Below are 24615 nucleotides of genomic sequence, written 5' to 3' on the forward strand. Positions count from 1 at the left end.
ACTTTTTAAGGGAAACAACCAAACCTTTAGCAAGACGCCAAGGGTCAACAGATTATGACAATCCTCTTGCGGTAATACACCTCTGTGTTTACAATTTTGTCTCATCTCTGTTCGAAGGTTTAAAAATATATATTTTTAAAAAATAAGTCACTTTTCCCGCTACAAGATTTGATACATGTTAAATGAATGTGTCTTCCTAAGACGTTTTCTTTGTTCAGTAATGTGTAATAGTTGGGTTTTCAATGTCTTTACATTTTCTTAGACAAGCCCCTATTATAATTTCTTAACTTTTATTGAGATTTTATGTGTTCAGGCTAGACATCTTGTGATGAAAACAAACAAGTATTCAAAGGGCTAGCACTCTGAAATAATTGTTGTCAATTAGATAGGAAAGCAATCTATATGGTAACGTAAGGATCTCATACTTGTGCAAATTCACATGAAAATGTGTCATTGTCATTGGGACAGTTTCGCCGGACACAGATTAATCCTAGTCCTGGATAATCCTTAATCTGTGTCCAAGAAACCACCATGTTTTACAAAGAATTCTCCAACATTTTTGATAACCTTATCAGCTCTAGAAAAGTGTCAGTATCTTGTTCCAAATGTTAAAAAATATACATTTTCAGGGGTTGAATTTAAAACCAAAGCGTACATTGTAGAAAAGAATATATGGTAGCGAACAAAAAATATAATTCAAGCATGGGAAATGCAACTAACAAATGGCGCGCCTTAGACTATGTTGAACTCGCAGACAGAGGCCTTCTCCTCACGACAGTTCTTGTCTAACCATTTCCCACCAGTGGCCTCCGAGAGGATGACACAGTTCTGGGAACGATCTGTCTTTGGGGATCTGGAATCAGAGTCCCAGTTCTTGTAGAGGATGCTGTTACCCGTCTGATCCATCCAGTTGCCCTCAGTCACCATGTCGCTGATGCCCAGCCAGATCTGCTCGCCTGGGCCGATGCTCTGGTGGACGTAGTCGCTGAGCTGGTCGTTCTGGTCCTTGGACAAGGGGGTACCGAGTACACCCCCCAGGTCAATGCAGTCGTCAAAGGCTGTGTGGTAGCTTTTCTTCAGCGGCTCAGCCAGGAAACACTTGCCATGAACCTTGACCCCTTTCAAACAAACTGAGGAGCCAAGTGAAAATTGTAGTGTCAGAGCGTCTTTAGAAGTGTTAAAACAGAAACCGATACTGTTATTTATGTCCAAAAGTTCCTGAACAATACCAGTGTGTGTGAATCTCACCTGACTGCAAAGCCTGTTGCTCCTTCATAATATTTAGATCCTGAACAATGTCATTGATCTGCTTCTGCAGCTCCTCTATGGCTGCGCCTTTGCCTTCATCTGGAGCATGACAGAACAGAAACGGGGGAGGGGAACAGGATGGACTCAAAGATGACGCAAAGTTTGAGCAATAGGCTACTGCTCCAGTGAGGTGGCAATGCCAGATGTGTTGCTTGAAATTATTGATGTGTATTGCAGGCAATGTTCTGGCAAGACTAATAAAATCCTATTTTACTCAAAATAGTTAATCTATGAGAGCTGTGTGTAACAAACATTTAATTTCTCTCAGATTCAAAATGATTGATTTAAATACAATTTCAACACCTGACATAAATATCATTCTGACCATTATATAGAGTGCGAGGCACCCACCACCTACCCTTTTTAACCATTTTCTTCGTAGGGAAAGCCTGCTGGAATGAGCAGTTCACCAAGAGGAGTATTCCAAAAACCAAACAGGTTCTTCTGAACTCCATGGTTAGGTCTGTTGTTGAATGACTGCTTCAATGTGGAGCCTAGCAATTTATGTCCCCAAGTCCTCCACAAAAGGAAAAAACAGTGTAATTGAAAACTGCTGCCTGGAGCTGGAGCTGTCCAACCTCAGAACCTGATACTCTCTCAGTCCCAGACATCACATGCACTGTGACATCCTTATCTGATTTCTGCATGTCCCAGTGGTCCCACCCTGTACTTTGAAAAAGAACAATAGGGTGTAGTGGTTCTAATTTGAGTCAAATGGCATCTCTTACCTCACATTATGGTCAACTAAAATCATTTGTCTTTGGTATTATTGCCATGCAACTTAATTTCTTTGCTTTTATTTTGTATTTTTACTCAGGATCTTGGTCAGGTTTTTAAATGGTGAAGTAGCAAACATTCGTGTTTCTTTGGACCGGTCTCCTCTCTGGCAAAGTAGATCATATGCTCCAGGCCATGGTTCTTAGGCAGTGGAAATGGTCCTGTCTCACATCTGCTCTTTTGGATGTGCACTTTATGCTCCTCTGATGAATCTGACACGTGTTAAAGGACAATAGGACACAGTGACTATCGCCGTCAAGAGTATCTACTCAATTACAGAAAAAGATATTCAGTTATAGAGGTATGCAGTATAAGTACTCTACGGTTTTAACTTCACTTAAATGCTGAACATTCGTGTAATCCTGACCAATCTGGAAGACAAAAGTAAGAGGCTTAGTTTTTATTGGAGCCATTTGAATGGCAAGAACACACTGCTCACGTTACACGTGTTGAATTTGGTCATTATTTGTAAACTCAGTAGTGGTAAAAAAACATGTTTGTCATCTGCCGCCTCAACCTTAGTTCAGCACTCAAGTAAACATCATTAACCTTTCATCAAAATACTCACAGGTAATTTCTATCGGTGATTCAAAATGTCCCTGCTTTGAAGTGTAAGGAAGACAGACACATTTAACACTGTTGCATAAACATAAAAGTTTTTTTTCAAATTAAAGCCTACTTTCTGTCTCTTCTTTCCCAGACTCTCCTTCTGGAGAAGCTCCATGAGGGCTTTCCCTACCCGTTTCCCTGTCTGTAGCGATATACAACAGAGCATAGAAATATGTGTGTGTGAGTGTAACTATACTTGTGGGGACCAGAATAGTAGACGAACAAAAATTGTCCCCACAAGGTTGAATACTATTTCTAGGGGGTTAAGGTTAGAATTAGGTATAGGGTTAGGAGCTAGGCTTAGTTTTAGGGTGAGGGTTAGCAGCTAGGGTTTGGTTTAGGGTTAAGGTTACGTTTTCAGGTTAAGGTTAGGGTACGGGTTAGGTTTAGGGGTTACGGAAAAAAATGATTTTGGATGGGACTGAATTGTGTGCCCCCACTAGGTTAGTTGTACAAGACTGTGTGTGGGTGTGTGCGTGTAGCGTTCTCTGGTATACAGCACCTGTATACATATACATTGCATTGCATTCACATAAACCAAATAAACTGTACATTCACACACACTTCATGAATTTCCTCTGCACAAAATTCCCCCAAAGGGTGTAATTGTGTAAACAACTTTGTGATGTGCTGATAAGGTTAAACCGTGATACAGCTGAACATTCAATGCTAATACGTTTGTTGGGGTGAGAGAGGACAGATGATATGAAGAGGAGCGCAGGCGTCCTTTCTCACCTCTGTCATCTCAAAGATGCTCTCTGGGTCCAGGCTGCCTCCCACCTTCCTGACGCAGTTGACCGTCCCCTTGTGTGTGACAGAGATGATCAGGCTGGCCACTGAACACACCTTCTCCTACAGTGTGGCGTACACCACAAATAAAAGACAATGACTAAATTGACAAAACTCATCAAAGGAATGAAATTAACGAAAACGTGTTTCTTATACGGTTAGCATAGGTTGTGTACTCTGCAAACAATGTGTCCACTCCGACAATGAGAACCGGAAGACTGGAATAATAATACTGAATGCCTTCAAATAAATGACTTTATCCAAAGTAACAAACATTGTAGATTAGACATTCTAGGAATTAACGGTAAATGTACTACTGGTGATATGTAATTGGGAATTGAAATACACTAACAATCAAACGCAAACAATTCACTCAATGAAGTTATGAAACAATTAATGAGCGCAAATTGGCAGGAGAGAGCGCACTGGAGACGTGCAGCTGGGCGCATTGTCAATCCAACGTCTGCATTGGCCATGCAGCATTTATGATGATGTGGCCTTCGCAGAAGTCAGAGCATTCATATTTCTTGCGCTTCACAGAGCTGTTGTAATTAAAGTGAGTTTGTGTCCATACAGGATGGCCTCTGAATGCATCTGGAGGCTCAGCAATTGCGTCAAACCCTCCACATGGAGCCTCCCTCCTACCACATTGTTGGATCAAGAATACATTGGTTTAAGCATAAATAGGCTTTTAGTCTAGGCCTGCGCAATTGATTAGTTTCCTGAGATGGGCGCAAAGCTCGACTAAAACAATCTCGGTTGACTAATTGGGGTCAGCCCTAACTGAATCATAATAATAAAGATAAAACGAATTATAATAAATACGAAAATACATACTTTAAAGTTTGAAAATTGCATCAATGCTGAATAGCGAGATGCAAACAGTAAATTTGGCCGTGACAACGTTCTTCTCATCTTTGTCCACTACAATATTAAAACTTGTCCCCACGGATGACATTCCCCTTTGTCTGCTTCTTTTCACTATACTCGTTCACCTGTAACTTTCGTTTTACTTAAATGAAAAAGGCCTATATATTCGCAATCAACAGCAGCCTAGGTAGGCCAAGGTTCATTTCACTCGCTCTCTCCTCAGCAGCAGGCGTACGTGAGGTGAGCAGCCGAAACCAGTTTCAGCTATACGTTTTATTTAGTTGGAATTGGCTGACATAGATAACGAGCTCGCGCAGTTCTCATCACCTTACACATTAAATCAACAGAGGATGGGTCCAGTCCGTAAATCAATTTTAATTGCACATGCCCGAGGCCTGTGGCAATTATATTGAACAAAAAATATAAATGCAACATGGAACAATTTCAAAGATTTTACTGAGTTAGAGTTCATATAAGGAAATCAGTTAATATAAATAAACAAATTAGGCCCTAATCTATTGATTTCACATGACTGGGAATACAGATATGCATCTGTTGGCCACAGATACCTTAAATTAAAAGGCAAGGGCATGGATCAGAAAACCAGCAGTATCTGGTGTGACCAATGTTTTCCTCCTGCAGCAAGACACATCTCCTTCCCATAGAGTTGATCAGGCTGTTGATTGTGGCCTGGGGAGTGTTGTCCCGCTCCTCTTCAATGGCTGTGCGAAGTTTCTGGATATTGGCTGGAACTGGAACGTGCTGTCGTAAACGTTGATCCAGAGCATCCCAAAAATGCTCAATGGGTGACATATCTGGTGAGTATGCAGGCCATGGAAGAACTGGGAACAGTTTTAGCTTCCAGGAATTGGGGTTGCGATGTGGGGTTGTGAATTATCATGCTGAAACATGAGGTGATGGTGGCGGATGAATGGCACGACAATTGGCCTCAAGATCTCATCACGGTATCTCTGTGCATTCAAATTGCCATTGATAAAATGCAACTGTGTTAATTATCCATAGTTTATGCCTGCCCATACCATAACCCCACCGCCACCATAGGGCACTCTGTTTACAACGTTGACATCAGCAGACCCCTCTGCAGTTGTGAAGCTGGTTGGACATACTGCCATCTTCTCTAAAACAACGGAGGTGGCTTAGGGTAGATTAATGAACATTGAATTATCTGGCAAAAACTTCGGTAAACATTCTAGCAGTCCAGCTAGAATGTGCAATGGCATATTGCACGTTCCCTCAAAACTTGAGACATCTGTGGCATTGTGTTGTGTGACAAAAGAGCACATTTTAGAGTGGCCTTTTATTGTCCCCAGCACAAAGTGCACCTGTGTAATGATAATGCTGTTTAATCAGCTTCTTGATATGCCACACATGTCAGGTGGATGGATCATCTTAGCAAAGGAGAAATGCTCACTAACAAGATGTAAACAACTTTCTGCACAACATTTTAGAGAAATAAGCTTTTTGGGTATATGGAACATTTTGGGGATCTTTTATTTCAGCTCGAAACATGGGACCAACAATTTACATATCAAGTTTATATTTTTGTTCTGTGTATATCAGACCCGGCCAAGACCTGAGACAAACGTTTGTATTTAGGAAGGATCCTGCGATCTTGGAATTTCAGGTCTGTTGGACCGTGAAGACCTATACCTGGAAAAGAGTGACCTATGCCTAGCCAATCGGAATGTCAAACCCGAGCAGATACTGTGGCAGCATACAGAAAGATAGAAGATTGTAACAGTCTAATCTAATGACAGTGTGGCAAACCAGGCAACATTGATCATTATGAAGTGTCCTGGATGTTGAAATAGGAGTGCGTTAGTGTAAGCATTTGACATTTTAGTAATATAGCAGACGCACTTATCCAGAGTGACTTACAAATAGTGCATTCATCTTAAGATAGCTAGGCGAGAAAGCAACATATCACAATCGTAGCAAGCACATTTTGTCTCAACAAAGTATTTATGTGTGGCTGAAATAGCTGAATCCACTCATTTGAAGGGGTGTCCACATACTTTTGTATATATAGTGTAATATAATTACCGGCAGGCGTACTATGGGGCTACTTGCATTCAAACCATGAAAAGGTCAAACCAGAGGGCAAGACGCAAAACGTAATTTAATGCTGCAATATAATAACCTGTTTGTATTTCACCCATAAACATTGAGCAATGACTTGACTTACTTTTGATATTACCCTAATAAAGTAAATAAACTTTTATGAAGGTTTGGTGTGGTATGGCTATTATTAGGCTTAGCTACTGCAGGCCTATGAAGGCAGAGAGCACCGGAGCACCAACTGACTCAGGTTGAGCCTTGAGGTGAGGAAGGATGTTTTAGGCCTACCAGAGTTGCTCCTTTAATCTAACAATACAATGCTTATCTTTATAAAACAAAATCAACGAATTTGCTTCCTTCTGTACGCCTACATCTGTATAGCAGTAGTTGCCTATCTGACAAGGATAAAGAATGCATGCCGGGAACATAGCGCCGGCATATCTCTACCTTTCCATCCACCTCTCTAGGGCTAGGCCTAAACTTCTCTTCCTTTATATTCCTTTTTAAAATATCAATATCATGCAGTAGACGTCTAGGCCTATAGGCCTATGTGCATGCGATGCCCTAATGCATTTAACGCTCAAATCTCTAACATCTGAGGTGGACAATTACTGTTTAAGGAAAGTAAAAAAACAATAAAACAATTTACTATAAAGTTTTTAATATGCTACACATCGAAACACAACAAAGTTTTTTTGTTCTAGGCAGTTTAAAGGTCATGTAACTGTGGATTATTTTGCCAATATCGCTCGTTTATTGATGGCGCTGGCAGCAACCCGTCTGAGATTTCTTACTCTCTCTCTTTCTACTCTCAGGTCTAAACGGGTCTCTCGGATCTGAACTGACACGGGTCTGTTTGGGTTTACTTTCCCACGGGTCTTACTGTTCTCGGGTCCATTTGGAACTTTACCACAAAAAAATAAAATATATATATATATATATATATATATATTTTTTTTTTTGTCGGTCAGGTGGAAAAGCCACGGATCCATTTCTGAATGGGTCCAACTTTTTGGACCTGTGAAGACCTCTACTTTGAGGTCCCGTTGCGGTGTCAGTCACTCACCAGCACGACCACATAGAGCACCCAGCAGTGTTCCCCAGGGAAAATGCAAAGGCATTTCAGGTCCACACTGTGTCTGTTGTTGAACAATGTGTACAGGGTGTTGCTAGACTCCATGCCCAGCTCATCACCACCCAGACCCCCAAACTCTGTTGTGGCATTGGCAGAGCTAGGATGGGGACAGGAAGAGGGCGATTAATCATAGATGACTCGATACAACACTACCTCCAGAGTCCCGCATATTAGAATTATATTGTACTCCACCAGAAGCAACAATGCACTCACCAATCAACAAAAAAAACTCCAGGTAGCCCTCATCTGGGACAATTATTTCACGCAAAAAAATTAACTAAACATGAGCATTAAGCAATATCTTTCAGAATGAAACCTACCGATAAACCATGCATTATATTCACCTTTTCGGCAAAAAGGCATTGATAAAAAATATATATATTCTTCTTATTATACCTCAGTGCCTGAACCTATTTAGATTGTTCCTGGATCAGTGTACAAATCAACACAGTTCTACCATTCGATTCTACTGCACAAATTTTAGTATGTTTTTTTGGACCGTTTGAATTGGTACTTTGTAGAGTTTCAGACATGTAAATGATTTAGCTTCTTACGCATTCAAACTCAGATTTTGGGGGGGCAGATTTTTCTTCGACTACTGCTATGTTTAATTTGGACATATTTCTATGAACAAAATAGTAATAGCTATTTCTCAAAGGCGAGGAAAATAGATTTACTAGGACTACTTTATCGTGCAGTGGGAATTTAAATTGACTTAGCTACAGAGCCCAAAGACCGGCAGATGGCGATATTGAGTAGTTTCATCTTACCGTCCAAATGGAATACATGCAGCCAGCTATACACTCCTATCCCCCATGGACTGGTTCATACATAAAACATTTATTCCTCAACTTGATTTAATGGCGAGAAAGCGGTGGAAATATGCGTACTTTCTTTGTAAAACACCACTTTCCACAACTGTGCTAGAGTGCCTAATGCCTAGGAATGCTAGTCCTGGTGTGTAATCATTAAGCTGATTCTGTTGCAAAAGGTTTACTCCAAATGGAAAACGCAAACGAGAGTTTCTATTGGACAAATTCAGGTAGGTCCCTCCCCGTTTCGTCTGCTTCCGTTTGGCTCTTAAACAGTAAACGTTTCTATAATGAATACACCCCTAGATGTTGTGTATTGCATTCAGCCAATCAGGTTGCAGTAGTCTGTTGTTTACCCCTGGCTGAATACAGGGCAGATCATCAGGAAGTAGCATTAGCCACTAGCATGGTGGTGAAAAAGTATTTCATAAAGAAAGTATGTATAATTAAATCGAGTTAAGGAGGAAATCAATGCATTTGCATCCGGATTGGAGAATGTTTGATGTACGAACTGCTCCACTGGGGGATATGTATACACTATATAGACAGCTGCATGCGTTTGCTTTGGACGGTAAGATGAAACGACTCATATCGCCACCTGTCGGCCTTTAAACTATTAGTTACACTGATATCCTAGGTCGGTTGTTAGTAGATTGGTAGAGATATATGTTCCTAGCAGAGGCAACAAAGATATTGTTAACTAAGGGGCAACCTCAGGTGTTTGGAACGCTAGAGAACCTTTGGAGCTAATATAAATCTTGTGCACGGAAGGCAGGGCACTTCCTGTTTTTTCCTCCGTTTGTTCCTTGCTTGCCAAAGATCTTTCTAGATTAAGTAATGAGGGAAACGGGTACCCACCCAACCAGGAGGTCTGCACGTATGGGAATTTCCATATGAATACCCGGAACATCGAAACCAAATGGGTTTGTAGTTTAACGATGGACTCGACACGTTAAGTGTGAATCGTGAGACATATCAAGGGGGTGTACTGCCAACCAACCCCACGCTAGCAAGGATAACTAGTTAGCTAACTATCTACAATCAACTACGACTTGCTGTTGTGAATGGTGTACCCTAGCTAACGTTAGCGTGCCAGACAATCAAAAAGAGGACTGTTCTCTGACAATTCTTTCCTCGACCACGAAAGGGGTGAGTTGAAATTATCATGGTTGTTTCTAAACGTTACCTCGCTAGCTAACTAAATTAGCAAGCTTATTACTAGCTAAATCAAGCCACCAAATATGTGAAACAACGCTAATCCTTGGACCTACCTACCTAACTACACACAAATGCACTAGACTACACAGTCCCCCCCCCCCCCCCCCCCCAATCCCCTGGTGTCTCCCACATAAACTACAGTAAAGTAGCCTAGTGTCTGCCTACTACCTAGCTAGCTAGCATTAGATTCTGAATCTGACAGAATCGAGATGATTTTCATGAGTATAGCTAGCTAATGAATCCCTGTTACTTTGCAATTCTAGCTCAATAACGGTGATTGTGACTTGACGGGTTAATTTACAATTTTTATTCCATTTTGGTCATTTTACTATTACTGTCAGTGGATTTTTTTTGTAAGAAAAATCTCAAAATGAATAGATATGGTTGCAACACCGTCAATACCAGATCAATATCGCCATCTGCCGGCCTTTTGTTTAGGATTGCATCTCTTCAGCTGCAGAAATCTTTCGGATTTCTAGTGCGCCAGAGTAACGGTACTTATCTGCTTTGGGAATTCCATACTGAAAACTTTATACAAGGTTCTTGATACAACCGTTTGCTGTTTATTGTTCATCGAAATACAACATTTTAACAATTTAAACTAAGGACACGACTGATCATTGTGATCGACATGGCAAAGGCTTACTACGTTAAATCTAGACTATTAGATAAGACCCTAGACATGCTTATGTAAGTCAAGGGGCTGCCAGCAGCGCTTATTAACGTAAATCACACCAGCCTGTTAATTAACTGCTATTTCATCCTATTGAGCCACATCCCTCCTCAACTCCCAGCTTTCACTCCCATTCTCCTGTGCTCTCTTCCTCTGTGTCTGCCATCACTCCTCAGTTGTATTAATTACTGTTGGAGGCATCCAAGCAGCAGGGCGTCCTGCAGTCCCATAAATCATTTATTAAACATTCAGCTGTATAGCGCTCATACAGTATAGTGCTCACAATCCAATCTTCCATAATGGTTAATTGGTCCATTGAGGTTGTTTAGTGTCATATCTGCTAGACATTATGTTTATTGATACTGGAGACTCGGTTGAATTCAGAGACTTGGGCTAAATGGGTGACTGTTGTCAATTACTGCTGTCTTGAACGGCAAAATAGAATGGCAGTTTTTTTGTGAAAGGAGTTTCTGCTGTAAGACAAAGACGATACTATAGTCGATCAGTTTCTTCAGGATAACAGCAGCATGTCGTTCAGTGGTGGAGTTTATACACTCCCACTTCTAGTCAACCACAAAAGAGCTTTGATTTAGCAGATAATAGCTAATCGATGCTTGCCTCAGTGTTTTTCTTGAAAGTGCTTTTGCTTGTGTACAAATCCCGAAGCAGCTATAAGTGAATTCATTATGTAGCATCGTCCTTGGTAACAGATTGTCCCTGGATTTATGCAGCGGCCAGAGATGTTTATAGTACAACTTTTCTGTGAGGTTCCTGACTTATTGGGTTTCAATGAACAGTTTGTTCACTTTATGGGAGTGACACCCTCCGTCATCTCTCAACATTGATTCACCTACGGGTTGTTCTGATACAATATGTCCGATCAGGTGTGGTTTATGGCCACTATACCACGGCTAAGGGCTGTTCTTAGGCACGACACAACACAGTATATACCACAAACCCTGAGGTACCTCATTGCTAATAATTAGAGCTGTAAAAAATCAACGTTTTGTCATACACGTGGTATACGGTCTGATATAACACGGCCGTCAGCCAATCGACATTCAGGGCTCGAACCACCCAGTTTATAAATCGTATGTCAACAACGTTTGGACATCGCCCAACACAAATGTCATTGGTACCTCATTGTTTTTAAAAATGTTGATTTAACTGACAAGCCTAGTTAAATAAAGGTTAACAAATTGTTATTTTACAATGACGGCCTACCCCGGATAAACGCTCCCCTAACGCAGACGACGCTGTTAGGGATGCCCGAATACGGTTTTGGCAGGAATATGTCAGTTGCATCAGGGTTCCCCGTAAGCCGATTTGGCTAAAACTCAATTAAGCTAGTATGGCTAATCATAAAAGTGAGATTACACAGAAAATACCAGTGAATTGGCCATGTGGATGGATGGAAGCCACTGTGCTTCTACATCTGCATTGCTTGCACTTTGGGGTTTTATGCTGGTATCTGTATGAGCACTTTGACAAATGCTGATGTAAAAAAGAGCTTTATAAAACACATTTGATTTTTTAATACATTTGAAAGGCAGTGGTGTTTATTTTAGGAATACTCAGCTGTTTTTAACTTGTAAGGCTGTTTCTTAATATGTTTGGACATATAGGCCATTTGTATTACCCTGACTTCCTGTTTCTAGTGAATGTGGGCCAAAACTGACCACAGGGACATTCTGACCAGGGTAATTGAATTAAAGACTTTAGAATATTTAAACAGACTTCATAAACTCTCCCCCGCCGTCTCTTCCCTCACTCCCTTTGTCCGTTATCGTCTGTTTGCACAGACGATTGATTTGCATGTCAAAGCTGATACGTCGCCACGGTTCAGATAAGTTTAGATTAAAAGACGGCACAATATCTAGGTGTCCGGCCTTTTCATTCAAAACATTTTTTTTACAGTCCACAACACCACGTTCAAACATAACAGAAAATAGACCACATTCCAACAATACTGTCTGCACAGACAATGAAACATTGACGCCTCACTTCCTTCTCTCTTCCGTATACACCTGTAGTTTCTCACTTCCCCCTCTATATATTTACACTACAACGACAGCTCATACCAACGACACAGGAAATGCGATGCAACATTGGCACGTCAGACATCACTTCATTGACACACCTGTATCTGTAGCCTATCCCTAACCGTCCCAAACCCTTCTCTCCCCGCAGCATGCGGCGAGAGCTGCGGCCGCTCTAGAATGAGGAAGAGCCCGGCAAACCGTTGCAGGGACATCGAGAGGCAAGCCGGCTACCTGCAGCCCGAGCACTGCGCCCCTCCCCCAACCCTCCCCCACTCCGACACCATGTGGTTCATCCGCGACTGCTGCGGCATCGTATGCGGCGTCATCACCTGGTGCCTAGTGTTCTATGCCGAGTTCGTGGTGCTCTTCGTCGTGCTGCTGCCTGCCAAGAACCTGCTCTATAGTCTATTCAATGGTGCACTGTTCAGTGTCCTCGCCTTCCTCGCCCTGGCCTCACACGCCCGGGCCATGTGCACAGACCCGGTTAGTCTGGCTGTCTCTGTCTGTCAGTGATTCTGTAGCTTTGTTCCAATTGTCTCTCCTTCCCCCAAAAGTGTGCACTTGTTCACGTCCCTTCACTGATTTAAAAGGAAATTACTGTAATTAAAAACATATGGTGGACATTCCCACTTGCCCATGCCTCCACCAATCCAATGCTTTTAGATTTGTGGGCAGTAGTGAACGAGTGCACACTTCAGGAGAAAGGAGATGTTGTTGAGACTCACCCAAGTTAGTGGGGACTCAGGCGAAAACTGTCAAATGTTTCAATCTTGAAATAAGTTGTCTTCCAAAGAGAACCTGCTTGTAGAGAACTTTGAAACTGTGTATTGGTTTTCACATATGATTGAATGCCCCTGTCCTAACCCGTGCCTCTCTCCCAGGGTGCGGTGCCTAAAGGGAACGCGACCAAGGAGTTTATCGAGAGCCTGCAGCTCAAGCCCGGTCAGGTGGTCTACAAATGTCCCAAGTGTTGCAGTATCAAGCCCGACAGAGCTCACCACTGCAGGTTCTGTACAGGACTGGTCTAGAGAGCCCTGTCCTAATTCCACTTGTTTTTTTTCCAAATGTTCTTTCCCACCAATGGTGTTCAGCCTGCATTACCTATACCCACTGGTACTTACTAGATGGCTAAGAAGGAGTTCCCCGGACTTTGAAGTGCTTTGAACCTAGTTTCAAGGGACGGAACTGGCTAAAAACAAAGTTGAATTAGGAAAAAGGAGCAACACTTGGTATTTATATTTGATCAAAATAATGTCAATTGATGTGACGTACAGGATGGTATCATGATATTTATACTATACACTTGTTCCACCTTCAGAGAATGCCATGGTATCAGAGCACCTCTATTTAAGCATATTGCAGCCTTTGCAGCTCCATAGGGCAGATTATTGATCGATTGATGATGTCTCGGGGCCTAGTTGAGATGTCAGTCTGCTACCCTCAGATAATATACGTCCTCTGACTCCCTTGTGTGATGGAGAGTACAGTCCAGCTTAGAGGTTATTCCCGTCTCTCACCTCCAATGTATACATGGTGTTTGTCCCAAATGGAACCCTATTCCCTATATAGGGCTCTGGTCAACAGTAGAGCACTATATAGGGAATAGAGTGCCATTTGGGATGCAGGCAGTGTGTACCGTGCAACTAGGGGTGGTGTGGGTCTCTCCCCTCTCTCTCTCTGCTGCGTTGGTGTGTGTTTTGAGTTGACTGATAATTAACTATGCATTCTGGCTGGTCTTCATGCACCCAGAAGGAGCAGCGTGTGTAGGTCACGGCTTGGACCATATTTCCAGGCCTCTTCTGTATGTGGCTATACCCTGCTTTCATGTCATCTCCTCGTGTGCGTGCTCCTCGCAGTGTGTGTAAACGCTGTATCAAGAAGATGGACCACCATTGCCCATGGGTAAACAACTGCGTAGGAGAGAAGAACCAGAAATTCTTTGTGCTTTTCACAGTGAGTGTGTAGCCTCGAGCGACTCCGACATGCTGCTATTACTCAAAACATACATTCACTCCACGCCGTTGTTCACTCACTCACATGAGATGTAGCCTCGAGCGACCCTGACTTACATTCACTCACTACACGCCGTTATTCACTCACTCACTCACTCACATGAGATGTTGCTGGTGTCCAAGCATTCAAACCTTTTAGTTAACGCTGACTAATTCAACTATCCATCTCCTCATACAAAACCTGTAAACTTTCCCTCTCATTCACCAATACATCACATTATTCAAAATCTTGACAAAATAAGAGTACTGCACGGTTAAATAATGTAATGCTACTACGATATTCTTTGTCTCCCTTCAGATGTACATTGCACTGATATCCCTCCATGCCCTGGTCATGGTTGCCTTTCATTTTATCTTCTGCTTTGAGTCGGACTGGACGAGTGAGTACCATGCTGTTTTCCGCTATGTATTAGCATGCTATGCCTAATCCACCATACTGTTTTTAACTTTGTGTGGCAAGTCTGCAACAGAGAAACACATTTAATGGATTTGGTGTTGTGGTTTCCATTTGTAACTATTTATTTCCATTTCTTCAAGTGTCATGTTGTCTTCCTCTCCAGTACCCAGATTGTTCTCCTTTCACATCCTTTGATTGGCTCACTTTGTTAGAGCATGACTTAATTGGTCAATTTACCTGATGCATACAAGATTTCACCTTTTGGCTCACCTTTCCTGCCCCCCCGAGTCCTAAGATAATACTTACCCGATGAGAGGGAATCCAGCCCACCTGTCCTCAGCTTCCAGACCATCAGTGCCCTCCAGTTTAAACCTTTCTCTCCCTTCTCCTCCCTCCCTCCCTCGGCCCTCCCAAGAGTGCAGTACATTCTCTCCTCCAGCGACCGTCATCCTCCTCATCCTCCTCTGCTTTGAGGGACTCCTCTTCCTCATTTTTACCTCCGTGATGTTTGGGACCCAGGTCCATTCCATCTGTGCCGATGAGACGGTAAGTGAACTGAACACCACCACCAGCCATCCCTTTGCTCCCATTCACTCCCTCACTCAGCGCTCCTCTCTACTTTCTTAACTGTCGCTGTTTAGCAGGGTTGGGGGTCAATTTCAATTCAGGAAGTAAACTGTAATTAGAATTTCAGTTGACTTCCTGAGTTTAAATGGAATTGACCCCAACCCTGCTGCTTAGTGCTTAGATTCATATTGCCTGTAGCTTTATTTGAGGGTCTTAAGAGAACTGTCCCGAAGAAGTATATGTTAAATAGCCAGGATTATGTTGCTGACGTTTTGCATGTTTTTGGATCTTATCTACAGGGCATAGAGCAGTTGAAAAAGGAGGAGAGGAGATGGGCTAAAAGGACAAAGTGGATGAACATGAGGGTGGTATTTGGCCATCCGTTCTCTATAGCCTGGCTAAGTCCCTTTGCAACACCTGACCACGGGAAGGCAGACTATTACCAGTACGTTGTCTGAGACGGGAAGCCATGCTCCAGCACCCGTGCTACCAGCTTGTCTTTCAGGGTGCGGACTGATGACGCGTACGGGGCGATAGTCTTCCCACCGCCTGGCTTCACTGAGCATGAACTCTTATGACCCTTTCTCTTCTTTTCTGTTTTTGGTCATTTTTCTTCTTTGTGAAAAAAATATTTTTCTGCTTGTTTTGAATACCTGCCACACATTAGGATATCTGTATGAAGTAATATCTATTTCCCTTCTGTTTACGATCACTGCCAAGCCCTACAAAACCATGAACTGTAAAATGCCCCTCTGCTTTTCTCACGTTTTACCATTGAAGAAAGCACTTACTGATGTAACCTGGCCAGAGCCTGTATCTGAGCTGGCTAAAAACTGGGCTTTGCCTTTGGGATAGAAACGGAAATGGAAATACTCTTAAACCCAAGTATTTCCTGTATTTTGTCATTTCCTGTTTAAGGACTAGGCCTAAACAAAGCAAACGCGTGAGCTGAATTCATATTGTTTTCGTCCGCTGAAAAGCCAATCAGTTCCGAAAGGCAGATTTTGTCTTCCAATGTAGCAGTACCTCTGCCTTTCCATAATGTAGCCTAAATGGTGTAAGCTATAGCTTTGGTGCCAGCGCCACACTGTTGGAGTACTAACGGCCCACAAGGCATTACGTTTGCGGTTTAGAACAGCCAAATCTTTTCCTGCAAGCTGCAGATTCTTTGCCTTATAAGACTATTAAAATTGGGTAAAGAGATTTTTGTAATCTCAAGTTTAAGTTGAATAGGGTATTTGCTTCCTGTCACTGGCTATCAGTCATGTCTATGTGCAGGACGGGTCCCCTCCAAAAGGACAGGCTGAAGATGAGATTGGGAACAATGTATTGAAAGTCCAACTGTGGAACCGGCTGGTGGCCGTGGATGGTTCTGTTGTTTCACTGTTTGGCATGATGTCTTACTGGTTGGTGTATGTGACAACCGTTTCTATAGAAAAATGATCACGGTGCCCTCTGAGATTTTTAAATTGGTCACCCAATAACTAAACTGGTCAATGAAATGTACATTTTATTTTCAACTTTTTTTTTTTTTACAGAAGCATGCACCTAAGTGTAATTCCCTGTGTTCACTTAATGGAATTTGTAAATGTCATGTCAAAAAAACAAGTTATCGGCTTGACATTCTGTTTATGAATCTGGCACAGTTAAGCTTTGTGGAGCAAACATTGGTGACGCAATTTAGGCCAGTGGAACATGTGCATTGAAGACTGAAAGACCATACTGCCTGGAGACTTTTAAAGTCACCATTTTGTACAATGCTAGCTAATTCAAACTAGACACAGACCGGTCTCCTAGGTACATAGCAGTCGAAGTAGATTGCCTCGGGGCAATTAGGCATCGATTGCAAACAATCAAGAGAGAGAATTATAACACAATCAATTGTGTTCACGAGCCTTACTGTAGAAATAGAACGGCTATGGCTTGTGTCCCAAATGGCACTCTGTTCCCTATATAGTGCACTACTTTTGACCAGGCCCACAGGGCTGTAGTCAAAAGTAATGTACTGTGTAGGGAATAGAGTGCCATTTGAGACACAGCTTAATTTATGTGGAATATATTTGCTGACATGTTCTCTGGTTTTACGACCCACACTGTATGAACACAAAGGTTATGTATTCATCAAACTAAATTGTTTGCTAATTAAATTTAGAATACAGAGTGCATTGGCAAGGCATGGATGCCATTTGAAGTGTGTATGGACCACGTTTGTAGATTTGTGCTATATATATTATAAAGAATCAATTAAGATTGAATGTAATGCTACTTTTAGTGACTTGTATTGTGAAAGTCACCTTTTCTAAGTAGTTTCTTTTTTTACCAAATGGGTGACTTTTTAAAGTTTAAGATGCTTCAATCAAATCTACTACTGTCTCTTTCTGATTTGATGCCCATTTTTTTCTTTTAAAGTGGTACACTCTAAACTACCTACATCTCAATACTGCCATCTCCTGCTTGAACTGATGAACCCTTATTATCTCTATGTAGTGACTATCACATATCTCATCAAATACTGTGATTTTTAAAAGTTGACTATCTTATCAGAATGAATGCTTCTCCAACCAGACTGATTTATTTTATATTTAAAATGTGCTTTTGCAGCTCATTCCAGTTTGCCTTTCCAACTAATTATCAGCTGATCATGTACATTATCAGTATGCCATACAGGCATGTATTAATAATTTGTAGATCTGTGTACTGGAGTGGGAAGTTCTTGAATCTGATTCATGTCCGTCTGTGCCAGAGTCTCTTTGAGGAGAGACGGGTGTAATAAGGGTATATGAGGTTCCTTAGGAAGAGGCTGGCTTAAAGCTCATGTTACCCTAGCCCCTTTCATTACATTAAAGGTGGACTCCGCCATATGACACAGATGCACAAAGTAAACCGCATAGTGGGTCAATTTCTGCAACAACTAAGCTCGTTGGAAGAGCGAGGCTAAACTCCATTACTGCTGCGAACCCATGCACAGGTACTGTGTGAGAGTGAAGTTTTGCATCTCACTCATCGCAATATCTGTGGTGCTGCTTGTGGCAATGTCAATTTGCTCAGTCTACCTTTTTTAATTACTATCAATCAGATCAGAAGCGCTAAGACCGCGTCCTACTCATTAACACAGGATATGCTGGGAAGTTGTCAAATCTATTCTGTTCTGACAAAGGGACTGGTATTCTCTCGTGTCTCTATTTATACACTTTTTAAACACACACACACACGTGCTGTAAATAGATGATTCCCAATGTGCATCTCTTTGAAATGTTTATCTGAATGCAAAAGTTAAGTTACTTTCATATGGAAATTATTTACAATAAATGTATTGTTTTTTCAAAAATGGTCGTCCGTCTGTCAACATTAATTTGTCTTATTAAAGGGATTGTTCACTCAATGTTTTTTAGAAAGATAAAGTGAGAGTTTGAGTGAACAATCCCCTTTAAGACTGTATCCAGGTAGACACTATACTGTATCTGTGGAATCGGGAGTGTAGTGTTGCATTCTGAATGACCTTTTATGTTTTCATAGGTCTATTTTCTCTGTACAGTTTCAATTTATTGTATGCTTTACTTGGTATGCTAATAGCACACTGGCCTTTGTCAGAGTCTATTTATTAGCTAATCTGAGAAGTTTACTGGACTGTAATCTTAAAAATTCTGCCTGGATGTAGATCTCTTTCCATTGATGGTCGTTTAATTTTAGATCAACATAAGTTCACTTTCCTAGATGAGGTTTATTCAACATTGTGCACCATCAAATTGAAAATATTGGCACTTACAAATGTTAGTTTAAAATAGGTTGTTAGACAAGATATGGTTTATAAAAAAAGAGATTTAGGTCTGCCCAAACACCTGTTTCTCTCTGCATATGTTGTCCAAGAAATGATGACAGTTTGTCACACACAGACACAGCAGCAGTATGTGCAATCTAATTCTATTGGCTAACAGCCATTTTCTGAGACTTCCTCACTTTTCATACACAATTTCCTAAGAGCCAAGCAACATATTCAAAGGATGGGGAGGTAGCTTGTCCAAGTAACCATTTCAAGGATTCTTAATAATACATTTTTATTTATACTACATTCCCTTTATTATTCCTCCTGTAGGGCCCCCGTGCTGCACTAATCAGGAACACAGAGTTTATCAGGTCAGTCATATGCACCTCCCAAACTAATCTCTACAGTTTATAATATCCATATCTACAGTATACTCGTTCAAACAAATGTGACCCATTCAGGGGCTGGCGAACAAAATAAGTTTCATGTAACCACTATTCTAATGCATTTGATTCCTCTTGCCCTCGGTGACGGTGGCGTCACAGGTAAATGTTGATCTGACTTGAGAACACAGGAGAAATGTTCGGCACCAATTTCTCCCGTTCTGATTCAATAGCATAGATAGTCACATTGCCAGGGAAGTAGATTACATTACACACACAACCTGCAGTCTGTAATGTACTGCAACTGGATGGAGAACCGATTTCATAGTGTGCGTTGTGCATTTATACAGAGACATCATCATCGTCTAATAGATACAGTCAGAATACAGGTAGCTACTATTAGTTGTTGCATGCATTTGATATGTATAAAAAAAAAAACAGCAACGTTTGATCGTATAGTAAAGTTGTAAAGTCAAACTCCTGTCTACAGTAACGTTTGTTGTCGGTATTACGCACAAAGCCCATTTCCACAATAGCACATCACAGTGTTAAGGAATGTCAGGGAAGTACACTGTTGGAGTACAAACATGCTAGTTATAGAACACCACTTTCTGTAGTTTGGTTCGAAAACCCCACAGCAACGTTTGACCTTTTGGAAGTCTTGGAAGATGCAGAGGGAGGGACTGTGCTACGGGATGGTTCCCTTACCCCGAGGATAACCTCAAACTGGGTTTAATTGCAATGGAAAACTAGGATGGACATTATACAGGTCTACAGCTGAAACACAAAAGCTGGTGGCACTCAATTAAAAGGCCAGACATTGGAGTAATTGTTGTTTGGACACCCTATTAAGTCAGAATTAAGTCAAATTAATTCCCTTCTGCCAAAGGGAATAAGCGATAGTTCACTCCAACATTTAAGTTGAGGTCAGACGTGGGCTAATGTCAAGAAGTCCAGGCCGTCTACTGTGTAGATCCAGCTCTGTACCTCAACTCCAAATGAATTGGAAATGAATTGGAAAGACAGGCACCCTCTAAAAATTATTAAGTTAGACGGTGCCTATCCTTTCCATTCATTGGAGTTGGTCTCATCTCGACATTAGACCACTTTTGAGGTTTGAAAATGTCTTACATATTTTGATTTTGGAGTGAACTAAACCGTATCACTTTACAGGCAGCTGAGAAGGTCACTAGGATTTTTTCGGGCCACTTTAGCAGTTTGACTTCACATTGCATTGACAGAGCCTTGCTGTGGTTACAGTGGATACCAGGCAGGATCAACATATTTGTGTACTTTGGTTTGACTTACTTGGGTTTAGACCTTGTTAGGAACTTTCTTTTAGACATTTGCTATAAAAAGGCAGGCAAGGCCAAATCTCCTCAGAATCCACAAAACATGTGTGAGGGTCAGTAACTCAATATATTTGGCTATAAACATGACACAACAGAAGTTCAAGGCCATGAAGTGTATTCTCTGAGCCACGTCATGTGTGATGCTGTAGTAAGCGATGAGAAAATCTATGTGTTTGCAGTATTTGCGCATGTCTAGCAGTAGCAGCATTTGTGAGACTTATCACTTCGGGTTCACGCATCACCTTGAGCATGCGATGACGCAATGTTGGTGTGGAAGTCTAGGATAGGTGAGCAAAATGTACGCTTTTGTGATCTGAAGCGGAGAATGCAAGCATGTTGCTGAGGATGTCGAAGTGTTTCAAACGATAAATCACTCTATGTTCCTTACATGGTATGTTTTGACAGTGCTTTCCCTTCCAAAGTTGCCCTGGCTGCCATTCACCCGAGAAATGCCATTGTTTGTCACAGATAGTAGGCTACAGGTTGCATTACTAGTTTCTTTCTAGATCACTTAATGAGTTGTGCCTTCCGACAGGTTGTCATTCGTCCTTCCTGGCTCGGTCGTTGGGGGCCGCCCTCTGAAGCACCACGAGGCCAGAGAACGTGAGGGAGATTCCCACCCACCACAACGCAATCTGGGTCTCCCCAAAGATAAGCTGCCCCAAAAAGGCCTGTGGCACAATACAGGCATTTCAATTTAGTGCACCATATATTACACTTCTCATACATTACACTTCTCTGACAACACTTAAAAAGGAAAATCTGTGTTACGCTTATTAATTCAAACCATACACTTGTAGGCTATTAGGCCTATACATTATTTACAAGTAATTGTAAGTGTCTTTTCCACAGGGAAACATGTACTTACGGAAGATACGAAGTTGGAAGCGGTAGTGGTCACAGTGGTTCGGGTGGAGGAGGAAGAGTACCTGAGCGCCTTAGCGAGGAACGTCCACATCACAGCATTACAGGTGAAGAGCAGCCCCCCACAAAGCAGCCTCAGTGGGATGTGTAGCTGAAGCAAACACACACAAACAACATGAATGAAAACAACGTTGTTTTGGACTAGAGTCACATCAAATAGTTGAGCTGCATTCCATGGATTTGGGGCCTATTTTAGTTATTCGTCTTGATATATATATATATATATTTTTCACATGCATTTACCTAACGGCTATACAAATAAATAATATAGCTAATAAATCAACCTTAAAACATGTCACCACGTACCCAACGTCATGAAGGTCATTTCAAGCAGCCCAATTAACAATACGATATTGACATTGAATGGAAAATTGCCCATATGTTATACCAGACTCGCATTTGGCCGCAATAAATACAATGATAGACTACACATATGAAAATATCTTCCTTTAACACAAACATATATGACGTAATACTGCACTAGGTATGTCGTTCAATCACGCGTGTACGACACGAGCTTGACACACAGCACGCGCCTGTCCAGCAGAGAGAGATGCTGATGCTGAGCGCAAGAGCTGGAATCTGGACCCCTAAACTCATCACTGGAAAACCCAAACTTCCCTACTCGCGGACGAATTGCTTTGCTAACAAATTGACATCTACATTATTCAGAAGCCACCCAAATCCCATCACGTTAATAATTCAGGCACTTAAACGGCGGCGATTCCTCACCCAGTCACAAGCGGTAGTTTCGCCAGGTTGTCTAAATTTCCGCTGCTCTCCCCATGTTCGTAGCCCCGTTTCACATACACCTTTTAGGTAATCGGCTCCAAGTGACAGCTTTGCAGATGAAGATGCGACAGCCCCGAGAAACCCCGCCAGAAGCGCATAGAAAACGCCGGGGAACAACATATTGACAACCGTGGCACATATTTCTCTAATCCATCACATTTCTACAGCGGTATTGAGCTGAGTGAGAGTGCGGGCAGAATCTGTAGGCTACTTCCTACCAACAACTGTCCCGAGGCAGCCACACCAATCAAAATACTTTGTCAGCGGGTAGGTGCACGACGTGGTTGGACAAAATAACTCCACAGCTGTGTAGCATTGTGGGATGAGTAGTTTATTCAGCGGCATCACGTGTTTGGGAATTCTGTTGATATTGGATAAGAATGTATTTCTTTTAGGACTCTTTAGGTCTGTGAGTGAGGTCTCATCCATCAAATGCCCCCCAATTAATCCTAATATAAATCAAATCAAATTGTATTAGTCACATGCACCTTACAGTGAAATGCTTACTTACGAGCCCATAACCAATAATGCAGTTTTAAAAAATATGGATAAGAATAAGAAATAAAAGGGTGGCTGGAGTCTTTGACCATTTTTAGGATGGTATAGAGGTCCTGGATGGCTGGAAGCTTGGCCCCAGTGATGTACTGGGCCGTTCGCACTACCCTCTGTAATGCCTTGTGGTCGGAGGCCGAGCAGTTGCCATACCAGGCAGTGATGCAACCAGTCAGGATGCTCTCGGTGGTGCAGCTGTAGAACATTTTGAGGATCTGAGGACCCATGCCAAATCTTTTCAGTCTCTTGAGGGGGAAGAGGTTTTGTCGTGCCCTCTTCACAACTGTCTTGGTGTGCTTGGACCATGTTCGTTTGTTGGTGATGTGGACACCAAGGAACTTGAAGCTCTCAACCTGCTCCACTAGAGCCCCGTCCATGAGAATGGGGGTGTGCTCGGTCCTCTTTTTCCACAATCATCTCCTTTGTCTTGATCACGTTGAGGGGGAGGTTGTTGTCCTGGCACCACACGGCCAGGTCTCTGACCTCCTCCCTATAGACTGTTTTGTCGTTGTCGGTGATCAGGCCTACCACTGTTGTGTCATCGGCAAACTTAATGATGGTGTTTGAGTTGTCCCTGGCCGTGCAGTCATGAGTGAACAGGGAGTACAGGAGGGGACTGAGCACGCACCCATGAAGGGCCCCTGTGTTGAGGATCAGCGTTGCGGATGTGTTGTCACCTACCCTTACCACCTGGGGGCGGCCCGTCAGAAAGTCCAGGATCCAGTTGCAGAGGGAGGTGTTTAGTCCCTAGCTTATTGATGAGCTTTGAAGGCACTATGTTGTTGAACGCTGAGGCGTTTAATATACCTTTAATTAGTGTGATTAATATTCAGAATATTAAATCAAATTAAAAGGCAGACATTCTATTTTAATCACAAAAATAATCATACATTAGGCCAGGAGTGGGCAACTCCAGTCCTCCAGAGCCTGATTGGTGTCACACTTTTTCTCCATCCCTAGCAAACACAGCTGATTAATCAAATTGCATTCTAAACTGAAGATCATGATTAGTTGATTATAGGAGTCAGGTGTGTTAGCTGGGGCAAAACTGTGACACCACACTGGCCGTCGAGCAGTGGCGGATTTAGGCATAGGTGACATGGGCAGCCGCCCAGGGCGGCACGGGGCACCCACACAAAAAAAATCAGAATGGTGACATTTGCGCGATTGGTTTTCTATCGCTCATTTGCACGTCACGTCAATGATATCATGTCACCGTGTGGGACTGTGGGTCAATTAACCTTGTCGGAGTGGGCGCCCTGATTCTAGTTTGTGAGCTGGGCAGGTCACTGCCTGGGAAGGTCTCCCACTCAGAAGTACGAGTTGGGGAGGGGAGCGGGGGTAGGTTGATCTCAGGTCTCCCCACTGGAAGCCCGAGGTTGTTGGAGCAGGGGAATCTATCAAATAGTTCACCTGTAACTTTGTACAATATTAATGCAATTAGTAAAGTCAGTCACACTATAAAATGCTACTGAATATACAATTCATTCATAATACTGTGAATATATAGTTTCACAGACATATTGCTGAATTTTTTTCTGGTTTGTGCGAAATCGTTAAG

The 24615-nt window shown here is 42.2% G+C and overlaps 4 protein-coding genes across 5 annotated transcripts; 1 reads left to right on the forward strand and 3 right to left on the reverse strand.

Annotated features, from left to right (window-relative positions):
* Nucleotides 1-273: 273 nt before the first annotated feature.
* LOC110488396 (tetranectin) lies at nucleotides 274-3546 on the reverse strand. The gene is made up of 3 exons (XM_036971739.2): nucleotides 1667-3546; nucleotides 1249-1347; nucleotides 274-1130 (listed from the first exon to the last, which is right to left on the reverse strand). Exons 1-3 carry the CDS (start codon nucleotides 1761-1763, stop codon nucleotides 733-735), a joined length of 594 nt encoding a protein of 197 aa, XP_036827634.1. The 5' UTR covers nucleotides 1764-3546; the 3' UTR covers nucleotides 274-732.
* Nucleotides 2379-7898, reverse strand: LOC149970291 (exosome complex component RRP42-like). Its single transcript, XM_090228356.1, has 5 exons — nucleotides 7888-7898; nucleotides 7499-7664; nucleotides 3430-3546; nucleotides 2765-2836; nucleotides 2379-2456 (listed from the first exon to the last, which is right to left on the reverse strand). The coding sequence occupies exons 1-5, from the start codon at nucleotides 7896-7898 to the stop codon at nucleotides 2379-2381; spliced, it is 444 nt and encodes a 147-aa protein (XP_090084482.1).
* A 1077-nt stretch (nucleotides 7899-8975) lies between these two features.
* LOC110488389 (palmitoyltransferase ZDHHC3) lies at nucleotides 8976-18616 on the forward strand. Of its 2 annotated transcripts, none has more exons than XM_036971742.2 (7): nucleotides 8976-9528; nucleotides 12461-12795; nucleotides 13194-13318; nucleotides 14169-14265; nucleotides 14623-14704; nucleotides 15137-15267; nucleotides 15588-18616. In XM_036971742.2, the coding sequence occupies exons 2-7, from the start codon at nucleotides 12490-12492 to the stop codon at nucleotides 15744-15746; spliced, it is 900 nt and encodes a 299-aa protein (XP_036827637.1). In that variant the 5' UTR covers nucleotides 8976-9528; nucleotides 12461-12489; the 3' UTR covers nucleotides 15747-18616. The 2 variants fall into 2 exon arrangements, 1 of the variants encoding a protein (XP_036827637.1); XR_016493665.1 differs by having other exon boundaries at nucleotides 8982-9528; nucleotides 14062-14265.
* Nucleotides 18617-19326: 710 nt separating this feature from the next.
* Nucleotides 19327-22797, reverse strand: LOC110517080 (transmembrane protein 42). Its single transcript, XM_036971744.2, has 3 exons — nucleotides 22443-22797; nucleotides 21655-21801; nucleotides 19327-21457 (listed from the first exon to the last, which is right to left on the reverse strand). The coding sequence occupies exons 1-3, from the start codon at nucleotides 22620-22622 to the stop codon at nucleotides 21326-21328; spliced, it is 459 nt and encodes a 152-aa protein (XP_036827639.1). The 5' UTR covers nucleotides 22623-22797; the 3' UTR covers nucleotides 19327-21325.
* Between the last annotated feature and the right edge of the window lie 1818 nt (nucleotides 22798-24615).

The sequence above is a fragment of the Oncorhynchus mykiss genome, chromosome 30, assembly GCF_057628025.1.
Source record: "Oncorhynchus mykiss isolate SJ-2025 chromosome 30, ASM5762802v1, whole genome shotgun sequence".
Taxonomy (NCBI): Eukaryota; Metazoa; Chordata; class Actinopteri; order Salmoniformes; family Salmonidae; genus Oncorhynchus; species Oncorhynchus mykiss.